Source organism: Eleutherodactylus coqui, chromosome 1 (assembly GCF_035609145.1).
Source record: "Eleutherodactylus coqui strain aEleCoq1 chromosome 1, aEleCoq1.hap1, whole genome shotgun sequence".
In the NCBI taxonomy this organism is placed as follows: Eukaryota; Metazoa; Chordata; class Amphibia; order Anura; family Eleutherodactylidae; genus Eleutherodactylus; species Eleutherodactylus coqui.
The window spans coordinates 517990917-518007322 of NC_089837.1; the positions used below are offsets into that span (position 1 = coordinate 517990917).

Below are 16406 nucleotides of genomic sequence, written 5' to 3' on the forward strand. Positions count from 1 at the left end.
AGAGAAAGTCCCCTTAACCGAGACACGAGATGGATAGGCACAATATACTGGACCTGAACACACAATAGTGGATCTTTAGACTTTGTGTACAGTGCCCACGGAGGTTGTATGGCAGCACGCTAGGTCTGCAGAGCTCCCTAGTCCCATAGCCACCTCCGGTGCCAGTTTATGGTGCCTCCGCATGGCACTGTATTTCGGAAGCACAGTATTTTCCATAGAAGCAGGTGGTTTGGTCTTGGAATCTCTCTTATGTCAGTTCATAACAATTGGCCATAATACACCTCTGTAAATTAGAGCTACTTTTATAAAGGTGCCACATAGTGCAATCGGCGGAGCTCACATTGGGCTTTTGGGCCCATTCTGAGTTGCCATGGGGTCTCATCTGTCCATGGCAAAAACTTACATGACCTCTCTCCGATGTTTTGTTTATATGGAGTATGCTCATAATAAGAAATGACAGTGAATACTAGACAGGTACGGTACTCTTCCACAATGTCCTCACCCCGCTAAGTGCTATAGTATATGATAATGGAGTCTCAGCTAGCGATTGTGTCATATAATGTATATGTGACAGATGCTGAACATATCTAATGTACAAGGACTCTGCCTTTGAACGTCACCGTAATAAGCCTGATTTCTGAAATGTGAGTTTTTATTCCAGGGTCAACGATTGTATTCTGCGAGTGAATGAAGTCGATGTATCTGAAGTGTCACACAGCAGAGCGGTAGAGGCATTGAAAGAAGCCGGCTCCATTGTCCGCCTGTACGTACGCAGGAGGAGACCCATCCTTGAAACTGTTGTAGAAATTAAACTTTTTAAAGGGCCAAAAGGTAAGAAAAAAACTTTATGAACCGCACTCTGAGAAAGCAGCAATACTGCATGATACATGGCTGCGAGACATTAACGGGAAGTCTGCCCATATTTACTATGTGGACATATCAGAAGATCAAACTTGTGGGTAACTAGAAGTTCATATCCCACTAATACCCCTCAAAAAGTACTCTGCCTAAGAGCTGAATAAGTTATAGAAATAAAGATTATTATTATTATTACTACTCAGAGATTCCCATCAGAATGGTTTGCAAGTCAATCGTCGCTCATTCCCTTCCATTCACACGGAGAATCAGCACTACTATACATATATAGCACTTCTTATCTTTATGATCACAGTGTGCCATGTAGTTATCATAGCGTGTCTACGCTATTTGCATAGCCCGGGAGGTCAATAGAAAACAATATGGGAATCAAAAGTTGGTAACCGGGTCCAACTCTCCAATGAAAGTCGTGAGGCAATAGGATGAAATATGCAACTTCTCTTTTATTTAATGAAATTAAAAGCCAGCAAAAGATACTCTTTTTGGGGTGAAAGCCTTCATCAGTCAAACATAATTTGGGAGAAACATCACTCTTGGCAGAGGCATAGCTTAAAACTCCTGGGCCCGAATGCAAAATGTAACAGGGCTCCCAACTATAATGCTTTATTCATAGTACTGAGCTCCCTATATAGAGAAGAGAGGCCTTATGGGCCCCCTAAGGCTCCTGGGCTCAGTTGCAACTGCAGCATTCTGTAGGGTGACCCCCGACACCTGGAATACGCTGAGGAGCTGGGAGAGCAAGCTCCTGGCTTGTTACGGCGACACTTACCATGCTTTCTCCCGGAGGGACGCATGCAGCCAAGGCCACGGCAGCGCTGGGCCTCTTCTAGACACCCCCTGCATAGGGATGCCCAATAGAAGGTAGAACAGGGATTGCGGTTGTCACGGGTGATGCCACAGTTCCGATACCCACCGGCATGAACGTCGGCGGAGAATAAATAAGCCGCAGACAGGAATAGAGTACCTCAGGTCCCTGGGAACGGCCAGGGCCTGGAATAACTTTACTGGGTAACAACTCCACAAATACAAGCCAAAATAGACAATATTCCAAGTGCAGGTAGATTTATGGATATATACAGACAAACTTGAAGATGAGTACCTCCACACAGGGATCTCAGACTTCAGGACACCTGTGTGTGAGACAATTATAGACGCGTACTTCCGGCCAGCGGTCCCAGACTTCAGGACGCTTGAGCATGAACAATTGAGAAGAGTACCTCTGCACTGGGCTTTAAGAAAGTCTTACTCACTAATTGCTCACTCTCTCTCTTGGGGGCTCACTCCATCCTCATCACAGAAACAAGCACTCCATCTTCAACACATGAGAGCTGAAGGTGCCCTCATGTGTCTCTTTGCTTTACCCTCTCAGCTGGAACTGTAGATGGGACACACGATGAAAGCAAGCACTCACATTTGTAGCCTCACTCATACCACGTGACAGGACATAAATTGATACATTTACAGACAGTCAGCTCACACTTTGCAGACATTAACCCATCATTTGCTGCAGCTGTGCAATACACATAACAGAATGACAAGACAGTTTTGCAAAGAGCATGTAGATAAGACATACATGTATGACATTATGGAGGGGGCCAGGAAAGCATGTACTGGGCCACTACACAACCACATCCCCTGCATCCTCTATAGTTACGCCAGTGACTCTTGGTGTAATGGAGGTATGAATCCAAAAGTGCTGGTAGCATCCGTGAGCAGAGATATTCAGGGCTGTGATACCAGAGGAGAAGACAATGGACTATGCTAAAAGCATAAACAAACAGACTTTTAGTTCTAGCTCATTTGTCAACTGATCGCCACACCTTCATATGAGACAATGATCGGGTGAATCTTAGTTCCTGAATTAGTGGTCCATGTAAAAGATTAGTAAAGGGGTTGTGCCAAGTAGAATGCCATTCCTTATCCAACCACTGGGACCACCACCAGTCCGGAGAATGAATTTCTTGATGGCTCCCACATGAATGGAGCTGTGGTCAAACATTTGCACCGCCGCTCAATGAATTTCAAAGACAGCAATGGAGATAGCCAAGCATTTGAACTTGAATATGTCCAGCATTCTCATTGCAATAAATGAAGCTGCAGTGCACATGTGCAACCTCCACTCCATTCATTTTTGGATGCACCTGATCCCCGCTCTCGGGATCAATGTCATTCCAAACAGTTAGATAGTGGATAACTTTCTGTCTTGGCATAACCTTTTAACTTTCAGCAGATGATTACAGACTGGATACAATTGAAAGAAAGACTCAACTGCAAGAAATATTATGTCTACACAGACAAATCCTTGTCCAACGACAGCTGCCCCTGTGATCAGCTAATTGCCACAAGTTCAGCTCTTGGAAACCCCTTCAGCCACTACAGGGTAAATGTAGTATTACCAAGATAGACTGAGTGCCACATGGATGCATTGGATCCATCAGAGTAGAAGCAAATTAGCAGCTCCTCAATCAGAGGGGATCCGGAATGGCATGGGCATGCGGTAAAGGGTTGTTTTTATGAGACTTTCACTTTAATCTTCATCTCTTCAGAAATGTTGTGTTCTTCTTTCCAGGTTTGGGTTTCAGTATTGCTGGAGGAGTCGGAAACCAACACATTCCCGGAGACAACAGCATCTATGTAACCAAAATTATTGAAGGAGGAGCAGCACAAAAAGATGGGCGACTACAAGTGGGGGACAGGCTATTAATGGTGAGAATACATGGCACCCCTCTCCCAACACACCACAAATAAATAGTGACCAATCAAACTAGATGCCCAATAGTGGTGGTCAAGACTAGGACTATCCTTAAGAGATCCTCCAGCTGCTTCACCTGTTACAGCGGGACGGATGAGTCATATTCGGAATAATTTAGAGTGCAATTAAAAAGCTACTAATTTAGGAGTCACAAAGGAACCTCCTTTTTTCAAAGTTTAAACCAGTGGTCTCCAGTGTGTGGTTCTTCATTGTTGCAGAACTACAACTCTTAGTGTGGTAGTAGATGTAGTTCTGCAGCAGCCGGAGATCCAACGGTTGGAGATCATTACTCTGAACAATAGATAAAGGAAGATCCAGTGTCATGGAGCAACATGGCCGTCTTTCTCTCTACTTTACTCTGTCCATAGCTGTCTGGCATTCATCTCCTGGGTTCAGAAGTAATCTTGGTTTGTCAATATATATTGCACTAGCGGGCAGTTTGCCTGTGTTCTGCCCGTTAAGAAAGCGGCAAGATAGCAGAATACCCACACCAGAAGAGCTCAGTGAATAAATGCTGTACCAGAACCAAGCTCATCACATAAATGCAGCACCAAAATCATGTTAAGTACATAAATAAAGCCGTAAGAACCAAACTCATAACATAAATTCAGTACAAACTAACCTTAGTCTATAGATACAATACCAGAACCAACCTCAGTACATAGATATAATATGAGAACCAAACTCATAACATAAATACAGCCGCAGAATCAAGCTCCTAACATAAATACATTGGCAGATCTATTGAATTGTGTTGTGGGGGCTCCAATGAGTGTCTCAGAACACCGTAGGGGGGGAGGGGAGACATATGCAAGAGGAGGATGATTCATGTAGTGCTACAAGACGCTGCCACATGGAGGAAGAAGATCATCTGGCTGGGCAGACCTACGAAGAGCAATTGCATCCCCAGCCTACCTCCACCTGGTGGCCCTCTAGAATCTGGTGGCTGGCACCCTCTGCACAGGATGCATGTAGCTAAGGCCAGCCATGTTTATAAATGTCATTCATGTTTGAAGACACTTACCTGTCATGCCAAAGTCCAGATCCTTAACATTATTGACATGTCTCTTTAAGTGTGCTGACTAGGCATAAAACTGTTAAGAACACTCTTACGTCGTGAAGCAACACTAGATGGAGTACAACCTGTGATGACGTGTGTGGGAATGACCAGATACAGTGCGCTGATACAGTATATAGAACCCTTTTTCCATGTGAAGAGTGTGTTGCAACAAATAGGAGGCATGCGTAGTGGCTGTGTGTGTAAGGTGCTGGGAAATGACTACTTTTGAGAGTACCAGCGGAGATTAACCCCTTAGTGACCAAGCCTGTTTGCGCCTTAATGACGAGGCCAAATTTTGCAAATCTGACATGTGTCACTTTAACATGGAAAAACACCATAAAGGTTTTGCATATCCAAGCGATTCTGACATTGTTTTTTCGCCACATGTTGTACTTCATTTAGGCGGGAAAAAAAGACTGATAGAATTTGTGTTTATTTATTAAAAGCGCCAAAATGGGGAAAATTTTGAAAAAATCGTCATTTTTTCACATTTCCAACTGCAATATCTTAAATATGTGCAAACATAATATAGAAATTTTTGCTAAGATATATATTTCCATCCGTTTACTTTATTTTGGACGCACATTGGAAAAACTTTAGGTTTTTTTGAACCATTTAGGAGACGTACAATTTTAACATTACTTTTTAGCATTTTGAGGAACACTTTGTTTTCCTATACCAAGCCAAGATTGGAAAGGCTCATGAGTGTCAGAATAATAGATACCCCCACAAATGACCCCATTTTAAAAACTACACCCCTTAGTGTATTCACTGAGGGGTGTCATGAGTATTTTGACCCCACAGTTTTTTTTCAGGAATTAATTCAATTTAGAAGAGAAAAAGTAAAATTTCATATTTTTGCAAATCTGTCATTTTAAAGACATACTTTTTTCCTATAGTTTACATGAAAATGAGGATTTACACCCCAAAATGGATACCCCTATTTCTCCCGTGTTCAGAAATTTATCCATTGTGGCCCTAATGTTATATCTGAGTCCACAAAGGGGCCCAAAATGAAAGGAGTAGTCAGTGTCTTTCAAAACAGAAATTTTACTTGAAGTCCTTTTAGGCCCCATAGCACACATGTAGAGTTCTTGAGCGCCCAAAACCATAGAAAACCCCCCACAAATGACCCTATTTTGAAAACTAGACCTTAAGGAATTTATCTAGGGGTGTACTGCATATTTTGACCCCACAGTTTTTGACTGAATTCAAGCCAAGCAAAAGGAAAAAATTGTGATTTTCGTTTTTTCGACATTTCTGTCATTTTAAAATCAGCTTTTTTTGTACAACACACATATGAATGAAGACTTGCACCCAAAAATGGATACCCCTGTTTGTCCCGTGTTCAGAGGCCCTAATCTTATGTCTGGATGCACAACGGAGCCCAAAATGAAAGTAGTCGTCAGTGGCTTTTAGAACATAAATTTTGCTTGAAGTCCTTTTAGGCCCCATTGCCCACTTGTAGAGTTCTTGAGTGCCCAAAACCATAGAGAACCCCCACAAATGACCCCATTTTGAAAACTAGACTCCTTAACGAATTTATCTAGGGGTGTACTGTGTATTTTGACCCCACAGTTTTTGAATAAATTCAAGCAAAGCAAAAGGAAAAAATTAGGATTTTTGTTTTTTTGGCAATTCTGTCATTTTAAAAACAGCTTTTTTTGTACAGCACACACATGAATGAAGACTTACACCCCAAAATGGATACCCCTGTTTGTACTGTTTTCAGAAACATACCCATTGTGGCCCTAATATTATGTCTGCATGCACAACGGGGCCCAAAATGAAAGGAGTAATCGGTGGCTTTCAGAACATAGATTTTGCTTGAAGTCCTTTTAGGCGCCATTGCCCACTTGTAGAGTTCTTGAGCGCCCAAAACCATAGAGAACCCCCACAAATTACGCCATTTTGAAAACTAGACCCCTAAACGAATTTATCTAGGGGTGTACTGTGTATTTTAACCCTACAATTTTTGAATAGATTTAAGCAAAGCAGTAGGACAAAATTACGATTTTCATTTTTTGGGCTATTGCGTCAATTTAAAAACCTTTTTTTTTGTACAGCACACATATAAATGAAGACTTTCACCCCAAAATGGATACCCCTGTTTGTCCCATGTTCAGAAACATACCCATTGTGGCCCTAATAGACTTACAGGACCCATGGCTAGGCCTACAATGAAAGGAATACCCGTTGGATTTCAGGGTACAACTGAATAAATTTCAGGCCCCATTGCCCACTTATAGAGCCATTACGCGGCCAAAACTATAAAGAACCCCCACAAATGACCCAATTTTGAAAATTAGACCCCTTAACAAATTCATCTAGGGGTGTACTGTGTATTTTGACCCCACAGTATTTGAATGAATCTAAGCAAAGCAGAAGGAAAAAGTTACGCTTTTCAATTCTTTTGGCAATTTTTTAATTTAAAAACAGTTTTTTTGTACAGTGTACATAGGAATGAAGACGTTCACCCCAAAATGGATACCCCCGTTTGTCCCGTGTTCAGAAACATACCCATTGTGGCCCTCATCTACTTACAGGACGCATGGCAAGGCCTATAATGGAGGGAACACCCGTTGGATTTCAGTGCACAATTGAATAAATTCCAGGCCCCATTGCTTATTTGTACAGAATAAAAATTGACTCCCTGAAAATTGCCCCCCCCCCCCGCCCCACACACTCCGCACCCTTTTCGGCGTTCGCAAATCTTAGATAAAAGTGAACTGTGTAGTATTTCCAAAGACAGGGGTAATTACGGAGGCTGGTTGAAATGGGCCCATGGGGCAATAAAACCGTGTATTCCCCCTCCTCTCATGCTTTTTGGGGGTCATTTCTTGACCTCAGTGGTGGGTATGGGGTGTAAAAAGTGGTGCACTGTGAGTCTCCGTAAGGTTGCGGAGGTGCGGCGGTCTCACAGAGAAGGTGCTCAACAAGCTGCTCCTGGAACTGCATGAAGCCAAGCGTTCCCGGGGCTTCTAGTAAATTACGTATTACAGGTAGCAGTCTGAATAACGCCGGGCTCACACGGCCATAGGCGGAATCCGCTTGCGGAGGCCCGCAGCGAATGTCATCTGTGAGCCCGGCTGTGACCCTGCGTACGGCCGTGTAATGTACTGCACATAACTGCCTACTCACACAGGCGGTCATGCGCAGTACACCTTTTTTGTTGTATGCATTTCCCGAACCCTCGCTTAGCGATGACGCGGGTACCCGCGGCCCGTATACAAGGTAGTTGCGTATGGGCAGCGGGTATATCCATGACCATTGAGCACAATAGGCTCTATGCTGCGGATAGCCGCGGTAAAATAGAACTTGCTGCGTTCTCTTTTCTGCGAGTGGATTACACAATTCCAACCTGCTAATGTGAGCGGAATTGTGTAATCCAATGCGATTGATCTGCGTAATACTGCGGATCAGACGCATGCGGAATCTAATTCCTATACGGTCATGTGAGACTGACCTATGTTAGAGCGCTACCTTTTTATTACGTGACCGGCGAGCGCTCAACGAGGCCACCCGTCACTGCTCCAGGCTCTCGGCGACCGTTGGTTGCTGGGAGCAAGGAGATTTTAAATTTCCTGGGCTCCCCGACTCCTGCGCATGTGTCCAGCATTTTGCCGGCAATCGCATGTGCAGAATTCGGGAAAGTTCACGGAAGAAGATCGCGTCGGGGTTCAAATACGCAGGCCTCCGGTACAAAGTTTCGTCTCCTCTCACCGATCGCATCGGTGAGGGGAGATGAAACTTCAAATTTTTTTTTTTTACTTTTACGTGATCGCCATTATCCATTGTATAACGGCGAACACGTGATCAGGAACCGCTCACCGCGGCCCCCCGTGAAATCTCCATGCTCTTGGCTACATTTTGTAGCCAGGAGCAGGGAGAATTTAAATTAGCCTGGCAATCCACAGCTTTTGCGCCTGCGTCTGCCATTTCGGCAACGGGCGCGTGCGCAGAAGCTGGGGTAAGGTCCGTGGATAAATCCAGGGGCCTTATGTACGTACTTTCATCCTCCCTCACGGATATGATCCATGAGGGGAGATGAAACGTACGCTTTTTTAACTTTTTTTTAAACTTTTTAAAACTTTTTTTAACTTTTTTTTTTTTTTACTTTTTACACATTTTTTTTACTTTACATGATCACTGCTATCCATTGGATGACAGTGATCATGTCCCCGGTATAATCTCTTTGCTCCTGGCTTCACATGGCAGCCAGGAGCAGAGGGATTTTGAATTTCCCGGGGCTCGAGCCCCTCTGTGCACGCACCCCATGTCAATCATCGGGCGCACATGCGCAGAGGGGGACTTCGGGTCCCGGAACATCGGCGGACCATGAGGGGAGGTGAAACTTTACTTTTTTAAAACTTTTTTGCACTTTTCCGCGATCGCCGTTATCCATTGTATAACGGCAATCGCGGTATCGGGGACCGCTCACCGCGGTCCCCGCTGACATCTCCTGCCTCCAGGCTACCTACAGGAGCCGGGAGCCAGGAGATTTTAAATCTCCCGCGCTGCCAGGCCTTCTGCGCATGCGCCTGACGTAATGCCGCCGGCTGCGCATGCGCAGAAGACCAGCTTCGGGGACCGGAGCTGCAGGAGAGCGGGGAGCAGTGCGGCGGACCTCGGTGAGTATTTTCAGCTGCCCTGATGGATCCGATCCATCAGGGCAGCTGAATCTTTAACTTTTTTTGTACTTTTATTTACTTTTTTGCGATCGGCGCTATCCATTGGATAGCGCCGATTGCAATGCCGGGGGGGGGGTCCGTACAGCCCGGGATGACAGCTCCATGCTGTCGGCTACCTGCAGACACTGACAGCATAGAGCTGTCACGTCCACAGCCCAAGGGGCTTTATTCTCTGCAGGAGACGTGTTTTTACGTCCTCAGAGAATAAAACCCACTTCAGGAGGACGTAAAAACACTATGGGCTGGTCGTTAAGGGATTAGGAAGAATCCTCTTGGACAGGCAGATTGGCCATAGGCTCTAGAGCAGGAATCTCCGTAGGCCGGTCAGTTCAATGGCTAGTGTGGTCAGGCTGGGTTGGCATTAGCACCTGGGCAAATGCCCAGTCCACTGTGCTGTACTGGGTTCACTGCACCTGAATTAGGGTTGATGCAAGATGGAGCATTTGTACAGACCCCGTGGCCTCGCTTTTAATTTAAGTATCCCCCTGCGTTTCCTTTTGGCATGGCAAAGAGCTAAGCTGGTGCACTTCGCTCAACTCATCCAGGCCCAGAAAAACAAGAAACAAACAAATAACATTTCAAAGTGCAAATCCAGCATTAGCTAATATGCTTATTGGCCTCCTCTGCTAGCAAATGGACCCACCTACACAGTGGAGTAGCTAAAGGCTTATGGACCTTGGTGCAAAAGCTCATCTTATGCCTCCCTCCCCCTTGCCCACACGCACACATACACACGGCTCATTATGGCTGCCAGCAGTCGTTCACCAGCAGCCAGGGACATTGCTAGAGGCGTGAATTATTAGGGAGACAAGCGCCAAAACATATGCATTGCTTCCTTCCACACAAAAAAGTATATATATATATATATATATATATATATATATATCTCAAGGACAGCCGACCTATAAAACTTTTTTTTATAACATGGGGGGTTCTGATACAGTAGCTTAGCTATAGTATACTTCTAATCATGCAGTCACCATATAATGGTTAAATATTAGCTCTACACAGTAGTAGTGATTACAGTGCTATTACCTCCAATGATCACAGGTCACTGTGCTTTGTGACATCAGCTTTCGCTTCAGCTCTATTCAGCTCAGATTGCCATAATGACTTATTTCACCCACAACTTGTCTCTGCACACTCTCCATATCCTGCCACTACACCCAATGTCACCTCCATACAAATAGTGCCTCCCTTTGGGCTCCACAAAGTAATAATTTCCCTTTGCGACCCTCACAAGCTAATAATGCCTACTTTCTGCCCCTGAAAAGTAATGATTTCCTTGCATGCCCCCACACAGTTGCAGTGGCCCCTTCCATGCCCCAATATAGCTGTAGTGACCCCCTCCGTGCCCCAATGTAGTTACAATGGGCAGCTTCAATTCTCCCATGATCACACCTAGTGCGCAGGTTAGTGGCTTCAGACCTACAGCATGACTGACATTTGCACTGGCTTGCTGCTGCCTGAATGGCCTGACTCCTCCCACAGTCTCAGGTTCTCACTACAATATGAGCTGGAATAGGAGAAGATGTCATAGTGATTGAGCATCTGAAACTACTCACCGGCAGTGCGAATACAGGTGTGTGTGTGTGTGTGTGGGGGGGGGGGGGGGGTACCTACAACATGAGGCCACTTTTGGATTCCCCCCCCCCCCCCAGGCAATTTTAACTCCTTCATTACCAGCCTGTTTTATGCCTTGGGATAGGCCAGCAATTTTGCAAGGTTGGACAACCCCTTTACACACATGTTCTTCTTTGAACAATCACTTATTTGAGAAAGGTAAGTCAATGTAATGCATAGGCATGTCTAGTCCTCCAAATTAAGAGATTGTCTTTGCAGCCGCCTTGGCTAATCGTTGAAGGTTCTAAGGGTTTTTTAATGGGTTTTCTAAATCAACAACCCTTTAAACTTTAATTGGCCCATATATCCTACATGAGCCGTCATTTCATTTTTGCTTGGAGATATAGTAATGTTCTGATCCTTTCTCTCCAGGTAAATAATTACAGTTTAGAAGAAGTCACTCATGAAGAAGCCGTAGCTATTTTGAAGAACACATCTGACGTAGTTTATCTGAAAGTGGGAAAACCCACAACAATATATATGACAGATCCGTATGGACCTCCTGATATCACTCACTGTAAGTATGTATTATCTGCATTGTCCAACATGGGAAATGTTTGTGTGGTTTCTGCTAAATGTTTAGTTATGTAGGGAAACAGGAATAGGAAAGTCTCATATGCTAATGAGCCCCAGTCCATCCGATGGGCGGTCCACCTGAGCCCCAGACCATCCGATGGGCGGTCCACCTGAGCATCAGGACCATCCGATGGGCAGTCCACCTGAGCATCGGGACTATCCGATGGGCGGTCCACCTGAACCCTAGACCACCCGATAGGCGATCCACCTCTGCCTCTCCCAGCCTCTACTGATATAAAACCACACCCTTTCGTGCTGAGTGATGCCTCCAGCTCTTCCTGCACTGACATCAGTCCAGTCTGAGAACAAGTCATTGCACATGCGCCGGATCACCCTGTGGCGCAGGCTGGAAGACAATGGATTGTCCATCAGACAGGCCAGGGCTCATTAGCGTATGGAGAACCATATTGGCCAATATCCCTGCTTAGGAAACACTTTGACAAAAGATGAATGTAAGGCTGGCTTCCTGATAACAGTGCATACATAACAGTACATTTAGTTACTCGGTCAAATTTAGATAACAGACTTCCTTTATGGGAACCTGTCAGCTACTTATCACCCCCGAAACTGATTACATAGGCAAGCAGTCTTTTTAAAACAATGTATTTCTGAACCTTGGTCATTTCTAAACAACCTCATGGACCTCCGAAACCTTTAAATGAAATGAGTCCACTGGGCATTGAAAAGTCAAGACGAGTCCGGCGTATTTATGAGCTGATGAGTAACCATGCCTCCTATTTGTTGACTGGCTGCCTGAAAAATTCTCTCACCCCATCAGTCTCAAGAAATCCTGTACCTGTACACTGATAGCAATATCCGGCGTAGGTGCATAATTGCGTCTTCTACTAGAGTGCATGCGCAGTAGGACAGTGAGGCCATAGAGGAGTAAAAGGCTTGATTATGTGACTGAATGAGATACTCGAATCACTGCGCAGGCTCATAAATGATCAATGAATAGCTCTATCAATGTCATGGCTCCAAACAGAGGTGTAGCTTGGTTTTCCTTCACCTGGAGCCAAGATGCAGATTGTTACTGAAAGACCTCAGTCGGAGGACAAGTCTTGAACAGGCTCCTTGTAGGACTTACCAGGAGGGAAGCCGGCGGGGGGGTTCTGCCAAATCTGTCTTAGCAATATAACCACCAGTGGGTATTGCTTGAAGAAGGCGCAATCGCAAGGTTGTTTCTAGATCAGACGACAAGTCTACTAATTACCAGGCACAGCCCTCATGCTTGCATCTTTGATTGAACAGTCTGTTCAACCAGTTCACCAGTTTCAGCTTCAGACTGATGGCCAATATGTCCAATAGCAAATGGTAGCTCAAAAGTTGTACAGAGATGCTTTTGAAAAGTTTCTTAGCTCCTCTTCTGCTCAGTGCAGCTTTACCTACGTGGGCAATCCACTCACCGGCAGCTCATGAAAGTCATCTTCTCCTTCTTGTCTTACTTGTTGTTTCACACTACAGCAGTTACATCCCTACATGGAACTCTTAAACTACTAGGACCATTTTTCCTTGTGGCAGCACTCTTTCCCTGTATGGCTGCACACCACTTGGCCAACTAATCAGGTCTCTGGCTGCCACGGGAACCCATCAGCACTCCCTAATGACATTGCAGGGTGTCGATGAGTCCGCTCCACCTGTAACCCACTTACATGCTACAAGCACTATTGATTGCAGCAAATAAGGTGTTAAATGTTCGAGAATGGAGGTATATCTACTCCAGGCCATAAGAGCAGGAGCCCAGCTGTCAGTAGGTAGCCAAACCCAAGTTCTTGCCGACATAGGCCTACTGTACCAGCCTTGGACTAGCCCTGTATCTATGTTGGCCATGGTAGTGTACCTTGTTGACAACCTGCTTCTTCAGCTACTTCCTTGGCTCCAAATGCCCCTTGCCATGGGTCCATGCCCTGTCCTAATGTAATTGAAGAACTTTTTTTTTTCTTTTCCACTGTCTAGCATATTCACCACCTCTGGAGAGCCACATCCTCAGCACTGCAAACAATGGCACCTTGGAATACAAGAGCTCATTGCCACCAATCTCTCCAGGCAGATACTCCCCAATCCCAAAGCACATGCTTGTGGAGGATGACTACACCAGGTCAGAAAACGCCTTTCATATCTATTATTTCTAATACAAGCAGCCTTATAGCAGCAGTAACATTGTGTCAGGACGCCTCCTTAAAATTGACAGTGACCTTGTGATGGTTTTTTGCTTTGGACTTATACTTGAGGAATTGCTGAATACGCTCCAAGCTTTACTATTCTCTGTGCTTTACCGACTGGGATATGCTGTAATTTACTGAAATAAATATAGGAACATCACCCTGAGTTTCTCATTTACTTTTAAGACAGTGCATGGGTCAATTCTCCGTGGCTTATGGTAATGGGGTGTGAAACGTTTGTGTGGGACCACTCCTGTATTCATGCTGGGCCAGTGTGTTCTCTTATATCCATTCCATATGGGACACGTAACGCATACACGACTGCGCTGTACTGGTATCACCTGTGCTTTTTAAGAATTTACGCAGGGGTGTCTTTCTTACCATTTGTGTCTAAGTTACGTTTTCCTTCTTGTGATGGGAAAACAGTAGAAATTGCGCAAGAGCGGTGCCTACATCATGTGACGCTCCATAAGCAAGTGATGTTGCTATTGCTTGCTTATTATCAGTTGGCAGCAGCATGTTAAAATGACATGGATCCTACTAATTACACAATGTCTGCTACCTACAAAATGTGGCCCCCTCTGCAGGAAACATAACTGTTCTACTTCTTTAGTGACAGGCAGAATCATCTGTGGGTTTTAACATCCCAAACCGTTGAAGATTAGTTACGTTTTTGAATTGATGATCATTTTTTTTCCAACGGATGCAGCAATCTTTATCATGACTTACACATCATGATAACTTGATTTACAGCATTGTAGTACAGTTGTAATCAATAATAGATTGGCAGGCATCCCCAGGGAGCTCTGCTAATCAGCTATTCTCTGGGCCCTTGCACTCAGGCACTGAGGAGATTTCTGCAAGAAGTAGACAGCTTTATTCTCACTGCAGTGGTCAGGCTTGGCATTGCAGGCACTGAAATCAATAGGAAATTAGCCTGCAATACCAAGCTTGGCCACTGCAGTGAGAACAGAGCAGTCTGCTTCCTGCAGAAATCTGCTCAGTGAACAAGCATAGCAGTCCAGCAAATAGCTAATCGGTGGGGTTTGTGAGCTACAGACCCTCACCGATCTATAGATGACCTATCCTGAGAATAGAGCATCAATAGTTTACAATGGGACAACCCCTTTACAGAGGTTTTACCACCATAGACATTTATCCACTATCCATATGATAGGAGATAAAAGCCTGATGTTGGGGGTCTGACCACTAAGAACCCCAGTAATCCTGAAAGCTGTCCTCTCAAATTCCCCTGTGAATGGAAAAGCGGTGTACATACTTGACCTCAACTCCATTCAGTTGTGTAGGACAGATGGAGATTGACAAACTCGGCAATAACCGTCCGTCACAGAGAAGGGACTGGAATGGTCATGCATGCACACCACCGATCTGTTCACAAGGACATTCGAGAGCACAGTTCTCAGGATTGCTAGGGGTCCCAGTGGTTTGTCTAGCGTTACTTATTTCTTCACTACAGGCTGGTGCAGCTGTAAAATAATAGAGCTGTACTCACCTGTTCCGTGCGCTCACCAATCCTGTCCCTGTCTCCTCCATCCTCCATATACTTCTGGGTAGTGTGGTCATATTTCATCTAGGTCATCACCACTGTGGGCAACGTTGGTAATGCTGAGACCAGTGATTAGTTGCAGTGGTCATGAGCCTGAACGGAATGTGAGTGTGCTACCTAGAAGTATTCGGAGACTGGAGGAGAATCAGTGGGGGGCACTGAAGGAGTGAGTATAGCCCTGTTTATTATTTCACAGCTGTGCCATTCTGGAGAGAAACAATAAGTGCCGCCTTTAAGGTTTGCTACATCTGTAGTTGTATCAAGTTGTACAAATTAGTCAGACCCAAGACTTGTGCTAGGAAAATCGTATAACCGTCCACTGCCGATGGTTAGAGGAAAAAAAATCTATGAAACTTGTTTTGCCTTCAAGCTGATTTAATAGATGTTATTGTTTTAGGCCTGAAGAGCTTACATGTTGTATTGTGCAGATTTAATTACGCACTTTGTCAACATACTTAGCTAAAGTCTTTAGCAAAACATAATATACAGTTTTCTTTATGCCCTGGAGTAATTGCAAAATTAATTTCATATTGCAGTGTATCATTAGTAAACCTGCAGCGTACTTTGCGAAGCAGCTAAAATAGTTTCCTAGAATATTAATCATATGACGCTTCCGGTTCAATCACTACTCAGAACGGTGAGGGAAAAACATTTTAATTATATCGGAGGGAAAGACATTTACATGACAAAGTGCACTGGTTGGAGGGGATGAAACTTGAAGGTAGCGAATTGTGAACCTAGAGGATTTCATTATACATAACTGATGTATGTTTATGGGCCTATGCAAGGTAATCCCAATTAAAATTGTAATAAAATGCCAAAAATTCTTTAATTCTAAAAAAAATGTTCCTAAAATTAAAAAAAAAAAAATTCCTTGGTATTTAATCTTAAGGGGTAGAAAGGATAGGGGATAACTTTCAGATTGGTGGAAGTCCAACGACTGGGACGTCCATCAATCTCGAGAAATGAGGGCAATGGCAGTTGAACATGCACACTGCCCATCAGTTCATTTCAATGGGACCTCCAGAGATAGCCAAGCCCTAAGCTTAAGCTTCACCTTGCTCCAGGACACAATGGAGTTGGAACGCTATTCTCAGCA

The 16406-nt window shown here is 44.5% G+C and overlaps 1 protein-coding gene across 1 annotated transcript in view; it reads left to right on the plus strand.

Annotated features, from left to right (window-relative positions):
* Positions 1–16406, plus strand: part of DLG2 (discs large MAGUK scaffold protein 2) — a 469593-nt gene that overhangs the window by 84952 nt on the left and 368235 nt on the right. Inside the window, exons 5-8 of the mRNA XM_066588133.1 lie at positions 662–831; positions 3446–3582; positions 11375–11519; positions 13535–13676. Of these exons, the coding sequence (XP_066444230.1) occupies positions 662–831; positions 3446–3582; positions 11375–11519; positions 13535–13676 (594 nt within the window). The remainder of the gene's footprint in view (positions 1–661; positions 832–3445; positions 3583–11374; positions 11520–13534; positions 13677–16406) is intronic.